The 21,721-nt window shown below is 34.6% G+C and overlaps 1 protein-coding gene across 1 annotated transcript; it reads right to left on the reverse strand.

Annotated features, from left to right (window-relative positions):
- Positions 1-14,529: 14,529 nt before the first annotated feature.
- Positions 14,530-20,842, reverse strand: LOC138716194 (cuticle protein 19-like). The gene is made up of 3 exons (XM_069849032.1): positions 20,745-20,842; positions 17,866-17,979; positions 14,530-15,116 (listed from the first exon to the last, which is right to left on the reverse strand). Exons 1-3 carry the CDS (start codon positions 20,757-20,759, stop codon positions 14,889-14,891), a joined length of 357 nt encoding a protein of 118 aa, XP_069705133.1. The 5' UTR covers positions 20,760-20,842; the 3' UTR covers positions 14,530-14,888.
- Positions 20,843-21,721: the final 879 nt, after the last annotated feature.

Genomic DNA, 21,721 nt, shown 5'->3' on the forward strand with positions numbered 1-21,721 from the left:
AAAATATTTGTGGCTAAGAGGGATGAAGTTACAGGAGAATGGAGAAAGTTACACGTCGCAGAACTGCATGGATTTTATTCTTCACCTGACATAATTAGGAGCATTAAATACAGAGGTTTGCGATAGGCAGGGCGAATCCAGAAATGCATATAGAGTGTTAGTTGGGAGGCCGGAGGAAAAAGTTCTTTAGGGAGGCCGAGTCGTAGGTGGGAGGAAAATATTAAAATGGATTTGAGGGAGGTGGGATATGACGATAGAGACTGGATTAATCTTGCACAGGATAGAGACCCATGGCGGGCTTACGTGAAGGCGGCAATGAACCTCCAGGTTCTGTAAAAGCCATAAGTAAATATGTGTATTATTGTATTATGATAATAAATGATTGAAAGAATTTTAGTTTTGTTCTATAAATGTACAGAAATTTCATCCGAGCAAATGTAACATTTTAAAATTCCTCTACAGGACGAAAAGTTAATTTTTAATCTCAAAATTATATATCCTCTCATTAAGGATTAACTTTTTTTTTAAAGAGGAAGAATCGAATCTCGTCTGTGGATTTATTTTGTGAATGAAGAAGATACACTAAATAAAAATTGAAATTAAAATCATCCGGTTTCTGAATAGATTGTGCGGTTGAAAAATTAACGCTGTACCAACTACGCTACCCAGGCCGACGTTTGTTTGTTTGTTAGTTAATCATTGACACTATTTAATGTAACGTTTTGTGTTAGATCCACTACAGTTGGATTCATGCATGCGTAACGGTATTTTGAAGCAGACAGGAAATGAAGTCTGAGAGCAGTACCTGCTGCACTTCCGGTGTCATCTGCGTCGTTCCAGAAGTTCTTGTCTTCCATAGGAATCTCACGTTATTCTAGACGTCGTCACGAAACGTATTATTGCATGTCATGGGCTAGTGTTCCGGCATCTTCGTCTTCATTCTCTTCTTTTATTAAGCGTACTGTTTTATTAATAGTGTAAGGAGATAAATAACTGCCTGTTATAGAGAACGATTAACAAGAATTAGGCGATATTGCGTTAATCTATCTGCAGTAGTTTGAAGTAAAATAGTTCTAACGACGTTGTAAATTGTTTCAACTTGAGTTTTGCCCCAGATTACATTGTATCAGAATGCTTAGCCTTATAGGCTTTAACGGCAACAACTTTTATCAATTTCACTATGCTGCCATCTAGCTACTGCGTAAGAAGTCACGTTATAATTCTTATTTGAATTGCATGGAGCAACTGTACTTCCATCTATACTTGTTTTTTTTTTAAAGATGGGACTTGACAGTTAAGCGGCCGAGCTTGGAACTACAGTGCTATGTTGCCAATATGGACTACCACGCTGCCAGCTGATGGAAGCTAGCAATTGACGTTAAGATGGCTGACGTTAAAAGATTCACTGACAATTGACGCAAATGTAAGAAAACAATATAAAAATCGAAAGAGAATCAAACACGAAACGTATCAATGCTAACACTGAGTGCACAATAAATGTCGCCAAGAGAGCTATTAAGCACTCGCCACGTGGGAATGATAAGTTTGGCAACTCAACCGTTGTCACCATAGCAACAGGCCTATCACGCTATGTGACATTCAATTGTTTTTCCTATCGCAAAGCTCCTGTCATGTCCCATATTTAAAAAAAAGCAAGTATAGTGGTCGTTCTCAATCGACGGTGGCGATCCTGGTGGTTGTTCTTTTCCACATGTTGCCGTTTTAACATGGGGATGGCCAATCTGTTATATATGTGACCAGGGATTTTGCTGTAAAACTTGACACTGCAGATAACATAATATTCATACTATTAACAAGCTGGTTACAGCAAAGTTGCCAAATCTTCATTACAGATGTACTTAATTAAATATTATACAGAATTAAAGTGATTTAACTGTGCAGATTGAAGGAAGCAATAAAATATATTAAAATAAATAAAAATCTATTACGAATTTTGTAATTAAATGCATGGTCTATGCAAAATTTGTGACAATTTCAAATGAGGAAATTTATAATAATGATACAGATTTTGAGATAGATAATGCTTGTATAAAATAAATAAACTATGTCGTCATTGTTTCTGCAGAAGAGGAACGAAGTTTTTCTAGATGTAAGGCTATGTTTTCTAGCAACTAGTAATCATTCTCCTTTGAAAATTTGAAAATGTGGCTTGTAATTCACTGCAACAATACATGAAATGAAAAATTATGTAAACAAAAATGTAATACACCATCATATTAACATAGTGAAATAATAAGGCTGATGCTTATCAATTTTATATTAGGTGTATTTTCTACAGACAGAAAATAAAATATCTTTAAAATAGTGAATTTTTTCTTTAACAAATAAAATGACGTCTTTAAATTTTTATTTAGCAGGTAGTTGTGTTTCGAACTGAAAGGAGTGGCTTTCAACCACCCAAATGCTGAGGACTAACTTACCGTGGTGATAAGCATGAGTTCAAACGAACGAAAGACACTGCTTTAACTCACCCAACTCTGAGACGTACTCAAAGTTAGAGGCGCACGAAGCGCACTGTGTATAACGGCATATATTCCTCAGGCCTAGTTATATTACTTTCGCTCTGTAGTCTACACAAATACTCAAAATGTGGCAACACACCCGTGTGAGATACAGATACACGCGATCTGCGACCAATATATTCGTTAAGATAATGGATGTTCTCTAATGTCGCCTTCATTATTATTATTATTATTATTATTATTATTATTATTATTATTATTATTAACTTACAAATGGCTTTTAAGGAACCCGAAGGTAAATTGCCGCCCTCACATAAGCCCGCCATCGTTCCCTATCCTGTGCAAGACCAATTCAGTCTCCATCATCATATCCCATCTCCCTCAAATCCATTTTAATATTATCCTCCCATCTACGTCTCGGCCTCCCCAAAGGTCTTTTTCCCTCCGGAATTCCAACTGTCACTCTATATGCGTTTCTGGATTCGCCCATACGTGCTACATGCCCTTTCCATCTCAAACGTCTGGATTTAATGTTCCTAATTATGCCAGGTGAAGAATACAATACGTGAAGTTCTGCGTTGTGTAACTTTCTCCATTCTCCTGTAACTTCATCCCTCTTAGCCCCAAATATTTTTCCTAAGAACCTTATTCTCAAACACCCTTAATCTCTGTTCCTCTCTCAAAGTAAGAGTCCAAGTTTCACAACCATACAGAACAACCGGTAATATAATAGTACATTATGCAACGAGCCTATAATGATAGTAATTAAGAAGCGAGTTTGGATGTTTATGAAACTCGCTTGCGCTCGTTTCATAATTTTCATGCGAGCTTCTTAATTACCATTATAGGCGAGTTTCATACGACTTTTTATGCTCGACTATATTTCTAACTTGAAAAATTCAGATGTATACATTTTATTTGTATCTGACAAGATCGGAAGTGACCTTGTTCTAGGTCGTGAATTGTGAGATGTGCGCAGACGCGAAAGTATTGATTTTTTCCGATGAACAATAATGTCTTTGACCTTGATGTAATCCCGTTAAACTTGATACAGCTAACCTTGATTATTGAATTCGACATTAAAAAACGAGATGACAAATTGAATTTATTTGAATATTATTTATAATTAACGCTAATTATTATAGTAACAGAACATAACCTTCTGCGACAGTATTGGATTTCCAGCCTCCGTGACTTTTCGCTAATTCTCTTTCGATTGCATATCCGAGAATAATCGATACTTGCGGTTTTATAACGGTACAAAGCTGACTTGTCATTGGCTGAACACCTGTAAGCTGAGTTGTCATTGGCTGAACACCTGTACTTTAATGAGTAGGTGTACTTTAATGACATGCATTAAAGGACCAGGTGTATAATTACTACATTTCGGCATGGTCGAGCATAAATGTTTTATAAATTCAAACTTTCGGATTTTTTGACAGCAGACTAGATCACAGAAGCTTCTCAACCGAATATTAATGTGCATAGCCCATATTTATTCTGCGTTTAATTTACTCCCGAGTGTCATTTATAGTTGTTACTGTTACTCCAAGATATTTGAATTTTTCCACCTCTTCGAAGGATAAATCTCCAATTTTTATATTTCCATTTCGTACAATATTCTGGTCACGAGACATAACCATTATTAAATTATATTATATTATATTATATTATTATTATTATTATTATTATTATTATTATTATTATTATTATTATTATTATTACTATCATCATCAATAGCATCATCATCATCATCGTCACAGATCAAGAATATACCCGTAAAGTTTTGACATACATTTTAGTTACACTCTGTATAGGGCGCACAATGGAACAAAGCTTGGCTAAGTGTACGGATCGTCCCGAATCCAATCCTCGTAAAGCCCGGCCAAGCCAAGCCAAACCTGTATCAAAGGAGGTGGTGAAATTGACAAAGAAAGAAGTTACGTCGATACACAATTAGCTGTTCTAACGACACAGAGGAAAATGTAACTGCATGTACAATATGTAGCAGAGTTGAAAGTAGCTATTCATTGAGTTACGTGATCTCAACACATAATCATAAAGTGCACGAGTTATAGCAGCATCAGGCATGAATGGAGATGGCATTGCTAACTAGTGTACGTTTTGTAATTCAGATTGCTCGGGGCTGGAGCAGAGTACAGTGATTATAATCACGCGTGGTTCAGATGACTTCAGATAAAATCTGCGGTCTGTGTGGTTACGTTGCATTCCTGTATTACATAAAGATTGCATAGTCGATCAATCGGTAGATCGATTGCGGAAGAGAGTGTGTGTTCGATTATGGGTGGAGGTAGGACTTCCCCAATGCCTATCTATGGGATCAATTTCGCTTGTATTTATTTTTAGTAGTTTATTTTACGACGTTTTATCAACAACTTAGGTTATTTAGCGTCTGAATGAGATGAAGGTGATAATGCCGGTGAAATGAGTCCGGGGTCCAGCACCCAAAGTTACCCAGCATTTACTCATATTGGGTTGAAGGAAAGCCCAGGAAAAACCTCAGCCAGGTAACTTGTCCCGACCGGGAATCGAACTCGGGCCACCTAGTTTCGCGGGCAGACGCGCTGTCCGTTACTCCACAGGTGTGGACATTTCGCTTGTGTAACATTAATTCTTTTGTATGTAATTTCCTCTTAAAATATAAACATGTAGCATTTCTTAATATTTTCCTTCCATTTCTCTTTATTTTTTTTCGTCATTGCGTCATTCCACACAATTCGTCTTGCTCTATTATCTTTAATTACTAGGTATGGTGCACTTATACTACATACAATAGTACTTATTTATTGCTTAAGCCCACCCTTATCTAACTTAAAAGTTACATAATAAGTATTCATCCTCTTTCACAGTGTCAGTTTGTCGCCTATGGAACTCCTTACCTCGTCATGTCAGGGATTGCCGAACGGTTAATCAATTTAAATTAAGAATTAAGAATTACATACTTTTACATGAAATTGGTTTGTGAGTGTAAGCCGATTTTTTATAGATTACTCTGTGTGTATACAAATTGTCATTTAGGTCTATCACAAATTAGAATTAGTATATGAATTGTAAATAACTTAATTATGTATCATGTTAGTTAATATTTCATTATAGCCCATGTAAGCTTGTTAATGTGAATGGGAATTATTTCTATTTTTAAGTATGACTTTCGTATTTTTGTCATTGTTTTATTATGTATTTTACTTCTGGTAGTGTGGAAAAGAAGGCTTCATGGCCTTAACTCTACCAGAATAAATAAATACATAGATAGATAGATAGATAGATAGATAGATAGATAGATAGATAGATAGATAGATAGATAGATAGATAGATAGATAGATAGATAGATAGGTAGGTAGGTAGGTAGGTAGGTAGGTAGGTAGGTAGGTAGGTAGGTAGGTAGGTAGGTAGGTAGGTAGGTAGGTAGGTAGGTAGGTAGGTAGGTAGGTAGGTAGGTAGGTAGGTAGGTAGGTAGGTAGATAGATAGATAGATAGATAGATAGATAGATAGATAGATAGATAGATAGATAGATAGATAGATAGATAGATAGATAGATAGATAGATAGATAGATAGATAGATAGATAGATAGATAGATAGATAGATAGATAGATAGATAGATAGATAGATAGATAGATAGATAGATAGATAGATAGATAAATTAAACAAACAAACAAATAAATAAATACATATATAAATAAATAAAGTTTCACGCAATCCAAAGGACTTTATAGATTCTCTGTCAATTTTTTCATAAAGTCACTTTCCGAACACATTTTACAGTACTAGAAAAGAGTAATAGACCGTTTGAATATTCAAAGTCCCAGATAAAAGACAATGCGCATGCTCAGAGACCTAGAGCACAGATAGACAAGCTATCGCTAACGGAAGTATTAAAATTCGTTCTATTTCAAATGTTGTCGTAACTCGTTCTGAAACACCCTAGAAAAGATTCGAAGAAAATTAATTTGCTGTAAATAATATATGGTTATATGATGATATAATTTGTGAAGTAAAATGGAAATTTGGATCTTTATGAGGATGTTAACATGCCGTGCAGAAGTGAAGCCTTCTGTTTCGTCTCAGTAGCTCAGATGGCTCAGACATCTGCGTGTAATGCGGAGGGGAGCGGGTTTGGGTCTCATCCCAATGATTTTTTTTTCTGAATAACCTTAAAATGTAATTTTACAAAGTCTTGGGACCGATGTTTCAGTTTTTTTAACAAAAAATGGAATAATACTGCCGAACTACTAGTACAACAATATTATTAAGCTTTATCTGGCCAAAAAATAAAACTGTTAACTTCCTCAAACAAAATAAAGATAAAAACAATTTGTGAAAAAAAAAAAAAACAAAAAAAAAAACAAACAAAAACATGTTCTCTGAAACTCCATTTTAACTTCATTTCGATTTTAAACTAATCTGACTAGAGTAAGTTTGTGTCCACTCGTAGGTACTTGCTGATAATGTCTCCACTTTTCGTCTCATAGATTTCTTGCTATTCCCCTCAAACAGGTTCCTAGAACTGCTGTGAACAGGCGTCAGTTCAGGAAAGATACTGATATTTCACAAGGTCTAATAATTGTATTTAACACAATTTTCCGGGAAAGTTACAGTACAACTCAACCACTGATTGTTCTTAGCTAAAATTTTCTAAGACTTCGATTACATTCAGTCCACTTTTAAGTTGCCGCCCCCAAACCTGAATATATATAATCAGGCTTAGGATCCAAGAGAACTTAAGAATGAAATGAAATTAACAGTGTAACAGAGTATAGATGGAATGAGGTGGCGCGATGAGTTTTGTTTACCTGTGCGTTAGAGTACAATCCGGTTCGTGATCAGAGGTACAGTATTCTTCCGTTTCTCCCTACGAAACGAACTCAGACGATCATAGTGCATTTTCAATATATAATGAACAGTTTTTTCGAACTAGTTGCAAGTATGTAGTACATGGTTGTTCATTATAACGACTTCCATGTCGCCGAGAGACATGAGAACTTGTGAGGTATGTATCCTACTTCATTTTCCATCGTCACTAGATTGTACTGTTAACAGTACAATATAACGAAGCACATTGACGTCGTTGTTTGCATTCACAGTATGTCTGTCTACTATGTACTATAGTCAAGTTGTTCATACATTGGTTTCTAAAGTGTCACGGATCCTAAGCCTGTATATTATATATAAATACATAAAATATAAAAGGTATCTCTGTAAATGTATATCCCAAAGTGGCGAAAAGATGCAGCTGAATTTTCTACTGCTATTCCTTGTAACAACAAAATTTGGTATACCAGAAAACATTTGTAGACTAATTAAATTTATGTATGAAAACTATACTTGTAATGTCATACACCAGCGGTGACGAAAATGTAATCGAGCGCCGAGCCACTGTGTAACCTGCAACGTGCATAGCACCTATGGAGGAAGGCGGACACCCGAAGGGGAAGTGAAGCAACGGATTTTCATTTTCCTTACGTCAAGCACTTAAATATAGTACCAAGCTACAAACTAATGTTTAGTATGTGTAACGAAGAAAGAAATGACCTATAAATTAACAATATCACAACCTAAAATTAACTGTCTTCAGAATGTCTCTGCGACAAAGTTTCAAAATAAGGAATTATGTCACTTACTGCCAGTCGTAGTTCATCACGAAGGTATTCGTCTGTCAATCGTGATCTAAATTTGGTTTTTACTATTTTAATTGTTGAAAACAATTTTTCACAATCGTAAGTTGTAGCGAACATGGCTTCAACAGAGCAAGCGAAAGAACGAAGCTTCGGATATTTATTTTTTGGCAAAGATTTGAAAGTTCAACAGTTGTCAAGTCCTTACATCTAGCTTTCATTTGACATCACATAGTAAATCAGTGAGTTCAAATTGAAGAGCTAACCGCATTACTTGTACATCTGCTGAAAAAGGGTCGACGTACAGAGATGATGATGATGATAACAATAACACTTAATCTTTTAATGTTCCATCAGTAACATGTAGTATAATGCCGTTTTATGTTATAAAACCGTTTTCCTCATAATACTTGTGAACAAATCATACATTTAATATTCTCATCATAATGATAGTAAAAAAATGCGTCTTCCCATCCTACTTGGAACTTTCGTACATGGTTTCGAGAGAGACATATGCCACTCGCAGGTCAGAGACAAATACAAATGGAACGGAGTTTGACTCCAGTGAGTGAGAGGGTGGGGGTTGGCGGAGGTTAGAAGCAGCTATCACTGCTAGCCACAATGTCTCGCGAGTCACGTTCTCGCCACGGCTGTCATACACAAAGATATGCTGTCAGAAAATACAACTACATGCGAAGTGAAACAGGGTTGTATTCTCTCTCCGATCATATTTCTGATTATTATGAATGATGTTATGGAAAGGTCTGTTGGCAATGCTAGAAGAGGTATAAGAGAGGGGATTAAACGATGCCTTGGAAGTTCTGGATTTCGCTGATATCTGTTTGCTCTCCCATAGTTTTGGTGATATGCAGAATAAAGTCAATACTTTATTAGAAGTAATAAAAGGGGCTCATATGAAAATAAACGTAAAGAAAACTAAAGAAATGAGATTAAATAGTAAAAAGACAGATAAAGTTATAATAAATAATGATACCATTGATACTGTTCAAGAATTTAAATATTTGGGTAGTATAATTGACACAAATGGTGGAGCCTTTGAGGATGTAAAAAACCGAATAAAAATGCAAATAGTGCATTTGTCCAGTTGTACCCAATATGGAAATCTTATATTAGGGTATATCTAGATCTACAAAAATTAAAATCTTTAACAGTAACGTGAAATCAATCTTAATATATGGCTGTGAGACATGGAAAACAAGTAAAATTATACAAAATAAACTGCAAACATTTTTTAATAGATGTTTACGAAGAATCTTAAAAATTAGATGGCCAGATATAATCACAAACTCAGAACTATGCAAGATAACAAATCAGAAAGAAATCACAATAGAAATCAAAAGACGAAAGTGGAATTGGATAGGGCACACAATCAGGAAAGAAAATGGAGCAGTAGAAAGAATGACTTTGGATTGGAACCCCCAGGGTAGTAGAACAAGATGAAGGCCAAAAAATACATGGAAAAGAACAGTTTTGGAGGAAATTGCTAGGTAGGGGAAAACATGGAGCGAAGTGAAGAAGTTGGCTACAAATAGGGTCCGATGGAGGCACTTTGTGAATGCCCTATGCTCCTCATGAGGAGATACAGGAGTTTCATTGATTCCTTGTAAAATTACTTCAAGGTCACGCCAAATAATAACGCATAAGTTGCACAATAGTCATCCCATCGAAGTCAGATAGGCTATTTGATCAATTTTATGTTACATTCTTTTCTCCGGGGAGATCTTCAATTACAGGATAGAGTTTATCATATTTAGCGATAATCTTAAAGGGATATTATTGATCTGATACTGAATTCTTTAACAATTAATGTTATAGCTCCCATTTCACATTGCATTGCGGAGAATGAAATGCATGCATGCAGCCATTTCAGTTAATGTTTAAATGCATTGGCAACGTATTTACCTCAAAACAGTTTGGTAGTCTCAAAGCTGCTCCAGTTTATGCCACTTCCGATTTCTAATTAGTGATAATCTGGACCGCCTCATGGGTGTTGTTACGCACTGCCGCCTGTCGCGGTCTATTTCCTTAAGAATCATAATTATTCCCATGTGTTTGTAAACTTTATTTCCGCCCATATTGTTGACATTGCTTCAAGTGTTTTACTCTGTTATGGGTAAACATTGAGTAATATCAACTCTATTATGAAATGCTTCCTGCCTCTTCCACCATTCTTGTAATGCTCTGTTCGGTAATCCTAACAACTTATGCTACATTTTTTTGTTTCCCATTAATATATAAAAATTATTCAAATAACATAATATTTTTGGAATTCATAGCTATGGGAATGCTACGAAGTGGGCAAAAAAAGTGCGGGAAAATGAGTTTGAGAGTTTGCATACATTTTACACTTAATGGACGCAGCTTTTTTAAAGTGAGCGTAAATAACAATATGACGCAACTGCAGTAGGGTTCTAAAAAAAACGAAAAATGTTATTTTTTGGTTAAAAATTACAAAATTTTCACCCTTCTCCTATCTTAATAAAACTCGCTAGCTCTCTCAGACTAAGCCTTTTTATTTTTTTCTTTGTGCTCACAAAATATAGTACCTAAGCTAATATAGACGTTTTCATAACGTCATTAAAACTATTTTTATTGAAACTTACTATCCAAACCCGACCTGTACGATCCTCAGTTGGCGAAATAAGCGCTGGCCTTGAAGCTAACATTAAACACAGCGATCCTTGTTTTGTCAAACCAAAAATAAAAGCTGTGACTGAATTTCTGTGTTAGAAAGTACAATTAAAGAGGAATGACAGGATTGAATAATACATTTCGACCTGCAGGTGCTGAGCGGTTCAGCAATCGATATTTACGAGAGAGAGAACCGAGTATCTAATGTTGAACATGCCGAAAAGCTACAAGAATTGGCTTTCCATAAAGAATTGCAACATTGTTCAGAATCTCATTATAAATCTTAGTTACAGTGAATCTGATGCCGATAAATAAACAAAAAGAAGAAGATGATGATGATGATGATGATGATGATAACGTCATTCCGGTGATTTTCTTGTTGCGCCGTTTGTCATTTTGTGTAAATAAGATAATAAATTAATTTGTTCTGATTTCTTTTTCAAGAACATCTCATATTTTATATTGACTATAAACGTATCCGACAAATTTTTTGTTTTTGAATTTTTCTATTCGTCGGATATCTCGCAACATTACGCAGTGGAGTAGTCCAGTTCATACCTTACTACACAGGATGGAAATGAAATAATCTTGGAGATAGAAAGGGACGATAGGATACACTTAAATGAAGAGAAAACTTATATTACGTTCTGTGATTAAATTCACAGTTAATTTGAAAATTAAGTTGGAATTTTCAGCAGTCTGGCAACATCGCCGCTAACACACTGCTTCTTATTCTTGTAATACAGATATAAGAGGTCAACTCAGGTCTGTCTCCTAGGTGAACCTCGCCCTCTCTGACTACAACGTTGCAATCTGTTCACATCGTTCAGTGGCTTGAAATTAATGGTTTTTAAATTAAATTTACACGAAAACCGCCCACGCAATGGAAATACACCAGAAGAATAAAATTATTCATTATTAGATTTCCTGTCGATATGGACAAAAATCATGATCCTACTCGCAATAGTTACTGAATAAAAGAGTGTTAAACATTTGGGGAAAGACTTTTTTTATGAGAAAACTGTGAACTTTCCACCAATATGATATTACACTTTTTTGTTACATACAACATGAGCTATTTGCTCCGAAAATCAGCGGTGTTATTTCACCCTATACAGGGTATTTCCGAGGTGGTGTTACAAACTTTCAGGGATGAATGGCGAAGGTCACATGTATCAATTTGAGATAAGGAACCATGGTCCGGAAATGACTGAGTTGAAAATTATAAGCAAAAATAGTTTTGTGGAAATGGAATTGTAATTTGGTACCACGTGCTCTCCTTCCTTTAACTTTTGGAACAGTCGTGGAAAGATGGCACGGGCCGGATGTCTCCTACGTAGGTACTTCACGCGATATAATCTGTGAGTTTGTCTACTGTTCCCATTGGCTCATCCGTATTCGAAAATCAGGTCTGCTTATTCCGCTCTCGTGTACTCCTCCATTTCACTAGGACTGACCGACTGGACACTGCAACTTGTACACATACACTGCCGTCTACAGATGTGCATATCAGGACCGACCATGTCCGTTACACATTACGCTATCTGTATTGCTTTAGTGTAGTTTCCTGTCCCCATCCCTCAGATAGCGCACTGAATGGGATACTATAAGCAGATAACGTAAACAACGTCAGATGAATATAGTATGTGTAAGATGTATACACATAAATAAGATGTACAGAGGAATAAAATTATTTCATTTCCACACAACTAATTTTGCTTGTAACTTTCGACTCGGACCAGGGTTCCTTATCTCAAATTGATACATGAGCCCTTCGCCATCATCCCTGAAAGTTTGTAACACCACCTCAGAAACACCCTGTATAATTTAAAGGTGCAGTATAAGGCAGAGAGCAGCTACTATCTTCCGTCTCTGTTGCTCTCGCTGTGTTGCTGTCTCTCTATGACATTACACCTCCATCAGAATAGAATTTAATTAACTTATCAGACACATGTTCACATGACATTTTATGCTCAAAGTGGCCTATAGAACTGATTGTTAAAGCTCGGGTTATTAGTGTGAATCACTCTGTATAATATAGAAACAAGAACAGAAAGAAATCGTGTGCGGTATATCGTAATAAATATTAAACAATAAACCTTGCATTAATTAGTCGTCATAACTCTTGTAAATCAATTTTTACGTTCATTTACGCAATGGTATGCAATTGTAAATGCATTTTTCTTGACCTGCAAGCTGCTTGGTTTAATACAACCACAGAAAGTAAAACTGCAAGCGGACAGAAATTTTATTGGAGAATTTCTGTATCTGATTAACATCCCGATCTGTAAAGAAATAAATCATATTCTCTTCGTAACTACATCGAAATGAAGTCTTAATATTGAAATTTGTGATGTAATTTGTGCTCAGGAACGAACTTCCGTAATGTGTTTCTGTTCTTTATTTAAATTCATTTCGATGCATTTCTCTCCAATACATTGCACTCTACAAATACCTTTAAATGATTTATATTAAAGTTTAATAGATGCAATTTTACATTCTCTTTCTCCAAGACGGAGATTTTGTTGGCATTTTAATTAATGCCAGATGTCAATAATGTGAAAGTTTGCAAGTGATGATTTCAACGAATCTCGTAATAATATTGCTTCCGTGCTTAATTTTAACAATTTAATGGTATAAAATGCATATTCCCATACCAAACATGGACTGTAATTATTTTCAAAACAAAACTTTGCAAGTTTGGACACTGTTCCTTGTTAACTATTATTCAAATCTAGTCAATGAGATAATATAAGACCAGAATTTATAATATTAGCACAGTGAAGTAATCATTTCTTCAAATAACTTCAGTTCATCGGTAATTATATATAGTGGAAGCTCTTAAGATCGACAGAAAACAAGTTCGACATCCTATAGTTCGACTGCTTACGTAGGAGAATTAGACACGCCCCTATAAGGGCACTAAGAAATGGGTTTGCCATTTGAATGGGAATTGGTTCTGTCTTGTCGTGATACTTTTGTTAAAGGAAAACAGAATATTTTATTGATTAGGGCATCCATATTGATCACTGATTTTAAATTAATGAACTCTTCTTTTTCTATTTGAAAATTGTGCTGTTTGTGAGACGGAACTGTCGAAACCCACTGTGGTACTAGAAGCGCATACACAAGTCTCGGGGCGGGCAGGAATGCAAGTACAGTACTGTATTCGTTGATGGATAACCAATAAGAATTTGTATTCATTTCACCTGCCACATCTACTACCCTTATTGGACTGAAATTTCAATTCTGTTCAGTCGAACTTAGGAGAGTCCACTGTAAGTGGTAAAAGAGTGTGTACAAGAATGAAGAAATAAGACGATATCAATTTAAATCTTCATTGCAATTTGGAAGTCATAAATAGGTTGTCAAATTAATGTGTACTGGTAACTACCACATAAACTCATAATAGTCCTCAGTTAAATAACATGCTAATATGCTTGTCACTGGGCTCGAGGTACAGGAGTTTATACTCGACGGAGAGTGATGTATTTTTAAGGGCAATAATTTTTTTTTGGAAGGGAATAAAGTTGTCGTAGATTTAAGGCACGTAGAAGAAATCTGTACCTGAATGAGAGAGTTGTAAGTAAAATTTGCCATCCATTTTTCACCCAAGGCAAAATCCAGCTCTGCTGATATCACTGCGACCTCGTATAATTGACCGAAATATATGCGAGTTCGTCAAATGTAATCCTCCAGTCATTGCAAGGTGTTAATGTTAAAAAAATAAATAAAATAAGTAAATAAAGTAATAAACAGTTATTTTGAATGATAGATGCGATTTATTAGATGGAAAAACACACTTTAACATAACAGAAAAATCACAAACATAACAGAGTACATTCTAACACTGAGAGATGAAATAAAGAGTGTAATATTTACACACGCGAGAAATTCAGCATTCCACGTCAAAAATTTCAGTATAGCACTGACAACCTTCACCAAACGCAACCTTGGAGTGCCACAGTGAAGTTTTCATTCTTGCATGAAACGGATTCCTCGGATAGTTTCATACAGGAACAAGATATGAGCGTCATGAAGTCGATGGATGGAGATAAATTATAATGAAAGCAATGGTCGTGAACTTATGGTGCAGTGATGAACGAGTTGAGATGTATTTAATGGTGGTGGTGGACGGGGTGGGTGGCGTGTCCGGACCTCTCAACGTGGGCGTGGAATCCGGTGTGATGGTCAGCGGTGTAGTGGACAGTACGGGTGGTGCCGTCGGCTTCCAGAAGCTTGTAGTATCCCTCAACCTTGTGGCCGTCACGCTTCTCATGCTGTTCCTTGATGTCGTGGGTGTGTTCGTCCTTCACTCCGTACTTGAATTCGTACTTGGGGTGAGCCTGTAAGAAATTAATAATTTATACAATACATTCCATTACATTATGGATGACATCTTTCTAGTCGAATGAAAGGCTAGAAATGGTGCACATATTAACATTTGGTATAAAAACTATCTTTGGAAATATTAATCTATTACAATTAATCAGATCACATCGAATTCTTCATTATAAATGCCAAAAAAGTCTTGCAACTCCATACATCACTAATCTCAGCAGAAATCTTCCATATCCTTTCCGTGGTAACTTCTATTTATCAAAAGTTAAGAATAAAGTTATGTCGATTTCTGACATGATATACTGTTATTATTAAAAATGGATGTTTTACATGAAATCTAAACTGTTTTAATTTCTTATACAATTCAATTCAAACATGGAACTTGTTTCCAGTTACAGAATGCATCGCACTTCTCCATAATCAAACCGCTTATTAGTTTTGTGCCAGGAACTACTGTATAAAAATATTCAGTTCTTCATTTAATGTTACATACTATTCCTTCTGTAATTTTCAAAAACTTTCGGAAAGTAAATATTTTGTTAAAGGTCGTAATATAATGTTCATACATATTAAGAAAAGTTGCCTGAAAATTTGGAAACATTGTATTTTATGAATGTTGAGAAAATGCTCCTTTTCTTAAATGAAAAGCTAAACATAGAATAGTAACTGCTATATCACTGAGTTGAATGATGAACCCGCATGCTAAGCGACCGGTAAAAGTCTGTGTAACGTCATTTATTCCACTTTTGGTAACATTTGGACCAGAAAACTTTCACCAAAATGAAAATTTTGTGTTTATTTTGAACATAAACTATAACTTATACAAACGTGACAGATTTAAATAATAATTTACGCTTTGAATGCAAAGTTTTTTAAACTTAATTTTATAAACTTATAAGTTGAATGTTATATTAATAATACATGAAATGAGAACTGAGGTATTGCATACTCTATTGCAAATTAATCATTTAAGATTTCAAATATTGGAAAGAATCGCTTTATTAAAATTCTTTTGAAAGATTTCAATGGCATCTTTCAGTTACTTATGGCTTCATTTTTTAAACTTCAAATTTTGGAATTATAGACACGTTGAATCAATCATCTAACGTTATTAAAAGTGGTTCGATGTTACAAGAGTATCAAAAGTAATTCAGATTAGAATAATATGTGAATTGCATATATGTACTTCAATTCTTAAATGACTTGCGTGAAAAAAAAAATATATATAAATTTTTAAAAGTTATTGTTCAAGATGGAGAAACGTTTCATATCATCAATAGAAAATTTTATTACGCTAATTTAATATTAGACTGATAGCAGTAAAATGTACTACTCTTAACAAAACTCATCATATTATGACTTAAATACACTTGTGGAAATGTACAAGTGGCCACATTTGTTCAAAATCCACGATATAAAAATAATTGCAATCATTTCATTATACTAGCATCTTCTTTAGTTTGAAAGACTCGTTAACAATATTTTATTTTCTTGATGCCATCGCTCAGTTTCTTCCGTGGAAGTTTCGTTTTCGTACTCTCTCTTTCACTATCGCGTCTCTGGACCGAAAACTATGCGATATCTTTCTTGGGATCTCACTCCCACGTACCAGACAGCGTAACAAGAGATTTCAACATTCTTCCCAAATCACATTGTAAGCTAACAAGTGTGTCTTGTATGTTTTTAGGCGGTAGAAGGGGATGGTTTCTTTTATCTTCTTATTAAATTTCATTACCAAAGATTTTGTTACGCTGTAGTGGAGACTCAAATGCAGCTGATGGCTTGTCAGCAAAAGGAACAGGTTTCGATCCTGAAGGACTCGTGATGAACAAAGCTGTTAAAAGGATATTTCCGATTTTCTTGCGGTAATTAAGATTTTCCTAATACTCATAAGGTAGGACTATGTATTCAGCTATGATTTTAGAAGATTTTTCTCGAGGAGGGGTGGAAATCAAACAGCGATTGGGGGACTGGTGAAATAAATAAGATAATCGATAATTTTTTATGATAATGATTTTCAGTTGCAGTTACGCATTTTTTTTTGTTATTTTGTTTTTTTTTAGTAGTAGTCCAATATTTTAATCAATGATTTAACGACGCTTATCATCTGACAGCAGGTGGATTTGAAGGTAGCGAGATGATAATTTCGTGAGATGAATCCGAGGGTTTGTCATGGGTTACGCTTGGCATTTAACTTACAGATTTGAAAAATCTCTGAACACAAGTCCCTCTGACTGTTAATCCGGCAGCATACTGCATCGGACATTCTGTCTCAGACAGGACGGTTTTGTCTCGGACCGTTCGATGTGACGGTGATTACACTCATTCTTGTGAGGCTGCAGTATACTGCACCGGACATTCTGTCTCAGACAGGACGGTTTTGTCTCGGACCATTCGATGTGACGGTTATGACACGCATTCTTATGAGACTGCAGCATAGTGCATCGGACAAATTTCTTAACTATTGGAGAGAGCTAAGAGTACCGTTTTTGGGGTGTTCTGTATAACATGAATTAAAACAAAAAAGTAATTATGCCTATATATTAATTTAACTCCTTGGTGTTAAAATTAACTAAAGTAGTTTTAAATTAAACGAAAGTATTTATACGTAGGCCCTATCTGAAATTTCCGGATAGAAATTTCACACTTCTTAAAACCCTTCTGTTTTATCACTGAAAATATTTATGTTTTGTCATCTAGACACCATTTAATTGATACAGTATTGACACATTTAACGAAAAAATTGTTACTTACGTGGTGGTGTTCTTCCACATGATGTTCAACAGGGATGGGAGCATAGTGGGGCAGTTCCAGGTGGTGGTGCTGGGCAAAGGCAACCACAGCAAGGGCGGCGAGGACTACTGCAATCTGTAATGAAACATTTCATATATTGCAAATCTTTTGTCATTATACAAGGTGTATCAGCGACCACGTTAACAATTATTTTAAACCAAATATAGGAGGAAATTTTGTGAAAGAACTCCGTGCCCGAAAATGCCTAGGTTTGTGCAGAAGATTTCTCTATATGAAGCTCACCTGAATTCCAATGACATTCCATAAAATTCAATGTCTACATTCCGAAAATAGGGACAAGAGATACACACTGTATATAGTGTATTAGTGAAGATGTTACAATCTATTAGGACTCATATATGAAATCTAAGAGTTCACGCCAGGATTTTTGCAATTACCATCATAAACGTTTTTACTTAAATACCAGAAAGTCAGGCAATTCTTCTAATTTACTTGTAATAAAAATATATAGAGGGTTATACAATCCATATGTTTCGTAATCGTTACTTTATAACTTTGAACAGACCTTAATTAATGTATTTTTTTTTTAATTCTCGATGTAACTTAAAAATAAAGTGTTATAAATACCGTTCAATTGGTTCGGCACCTTAAACTACATTCAAACATTCAAGCATCTAGTCTACTGTACTGTTCTTATATGGAAGCAATTCTGATCGACAGAAATGTTTGTCTCATTCCCATCTAGGTCTCTTACGTCATAAAGCTTGTATAGATTATAAACAGTCCTTCCAACCTAAAAGTTTGGAAATAGCTGGTTTATATCTTTGAACTGGAATTGAATGTATTTTGAACATCTCCAGTAAAACAAGAATAATAGCATACCCACAAGGAATAAAATATGATTAGTACATAATGGTTTTTCGGTATCATAAACTATATTCTAAAATGTAAGCATTTTAACATTCTGTAGTGTTGTTTTTCGACCCATGATTACTTTCTGTAAACGTTTGTCTTGGTCGAATCTGTTACGCCATAAAATTTATGAAGAAAGTTTTTCTCCAACTTATACTTATAAACTATGAATTTCGGTAAGATACGAACTATGTACCATGCTTGTATATCCAGATTACTATATATTTTATGGTTTGAATAAAATTTTATTGAACAACTATCACTTTTTTGTGTGAATAATCTGTACTATTCACGAGCATCTTAGTAATGGGGAACTGCATTTATAAATGAATCATTTATGAATATGAAAACAGTGGTTTTTATGTAGTTTTGTAGTACCGTGGTTATGTAATTATACCAGTAATCATTCATTAAACAAATAGGGAATGAAAACTTAGTTGATGTTACATAATGGCTTTATAATTATGTAATTCATTACATACATTATAAAAACAACTAGTCACCAATTCAATTAAGTAGGACAAAATGGTAAGACATACGATTTCTGCACGACAATGTATAACAATATTCTGTATGAACACTAGCGCGACAACCATGATCTCTGATTGGTGTATATGATATTTGCTGCTTCTATATAGAACCCAAACTTTTAGAATAATGAAAACTGCCAGGATAACACATTTTCAACTAATTTTTAGCCGGGATTCGAACTCCTGACCATGCAATTCTAACCTAATCCTATCAGTTACAACAGATAGAAGTAATAGGCTTGATGGTCGGAGCAAGAGGATCCATCCCGAAACAATTTGTTGATTTTTGCAAGGGTTTTCATTTGCCTTCATCTATAATTACCAATGTTTGTTTACTTGTGTTGAAAGGTCCGATTGCATTGTTAGGAAATGAACTCAGGTAAGACATTGCACTGTAATTTATTTTTTGTGTCTTGCATTGATTTTGTATTCATAACAAATTATCCATGTAAAATGTACTATTCAAAATTTTCTTTTGTAAATGGTATACTTTGTCTTCTAGGCAATCCCTGTTTAGAGAAAGTGTTTGATAATAATAAACTGTAAATTAGCTATTCCACACACCGGAGTGAGCCTATAATAATTTATGAGCAAATTGGAATGTTAATTATTGAAATTTTTGGTTAACTTTGATATGAGTTTAAGGGGTTAGGTACAGCTTACAGCAGTGCAATCTTTGGCCAACATTTTTTTCCTTCATTTTTATCTTGTAAATTGGTATATGTATAAAACACTGTCCTTCTGCTATATAAAACAATATTTTTACGATTAAAATTTTTTTTTTTTTCAAAATTCAAAATGTTGGCAGTTCACTGTGTAGTGATCAAGTGTTTCCCTCATAACTCAAAAACTTAAAAATTTTCCATGTTCTCTCTCTTTTATTTTATTGCTGAAACTCGTGTTTACAATATCATGCTCTTTCAACTACATTCCTTAATAAATAATATTTTATTTTATTTTGTGTAATAGAAAATACTGATATTTGACCATTTTTTGAAATGAATTTATTTTTTATCAGACAATTTATCAAAAGTATTGTAGACATGGCATGCATAAATACACACAAAAAATTTTATCACAGAATGTTTGATAGTTTTTGAGTTATGTGGGAAACGCATCATCACTGCAGAGTGAACTGAATTTTGAAAAATAAAAATTTAAATAATTTGCTTCAATCGTAAAAATATTTTTTTCCTATAGCAGAAGGACAGTGTTTTACACACACTAATTTTCGTTATTGTACAAGATACAGTAATGGAGAAAAAAATGTTGAACATTTCCAAAATTTTACTGCTATAAGCTGTATCTAACCGCTTAAAGAAAACATTTGTATCCATTTAAGCCAGTAGCGAGGAGACCGATTCTTGATATCTGGGGACGATCTGAATGTAACTTGTGGCAAGATAACTATTTTTCACACGACTCTAGTAGCCTTACCTTCAGAGAAGCCATTGTAAGTGTGTGATTGACTGTTGCTAAGAGCGAACTGTGATTCGAAACTCTGTTCTAGCCTCTTTTATACGTGATTGACACTGATTCATAAACCGTAACTTACAACCTCCCCTAACATTGACAATCCAGAATATGTTAATTTTAGCTTTACTTTCAAATTTTCTTGCAGTTTTTCCGCGTTCCCCTCACATTCCACGTATAAAAAATACGAAACGTTGTAACAAAGCGAGCTCTGACGCAGAACCAACTTTCAGCAAGCTGCTGGGGTTGAGTGGGGGAACGTGCAAATCCACCAACTAAAACACGGCAAGACAAGTTTGGCCCCACTAATTAGAGTCCCTATCGATTCGAAAAGTAATGTACTTTCTTTTGTATAATTGTTTTGATTAAAACATTTAAAGATGGTAGGACATTATAGGTATTGGTAAGGCAATTAAAATTAATTTTGTGTTCTAGTTAGTGCATCATCGTATTGTCACTATACTATCACTAATCGTCATTATCATTATCATCATCATCATCATCGATGATTTAAGCATAAGACCTTACAGCCTATATCTCTTAACAGCCAGCAATTTACAATATATTTAAATAAAGTACGGTTGTGAACTATGACGTTAGTCAAATTCGAAAGGTAATTCACATAAAGTACAACATTATACGACAGTGAAAATGAGTTTGAATTTGTGTATTGTTCTAGTAAGAATCATCAGTCATAAATCAAATACTGAATGTTTTAGCAATAAGAGTATTTGTATTGTATGTACAGTCTGATAAGTTTGGGTATGGATAATATTAATTTATTATTATAAAGCTATTATGATAGTAGGAACAATTTCTTGCTGGTTATACTATGATTAAAAGATGAGAGTTTCCATATATTCAAATTCAAATTTATTTACAATTTACATTTGAAATGAATACATATGAATACATACCCGAAATGAGCATATGCTCGTGCT

Source organism: Periplaneta americana, chromosome 16 (genome assembly GCF_040183065.1).
Source record: "Periplaneta americana isolate PAMFEO1 chromosome 16, P.americana_PAMFEO1_priV1, whole genome shotgun sequence".
Lineage (NCBI taxonomy): Eukaryota > Metazoa > Arthropoda > Insecta > Blattodea > Blattidae > Periplaneta > Periplaneta americana.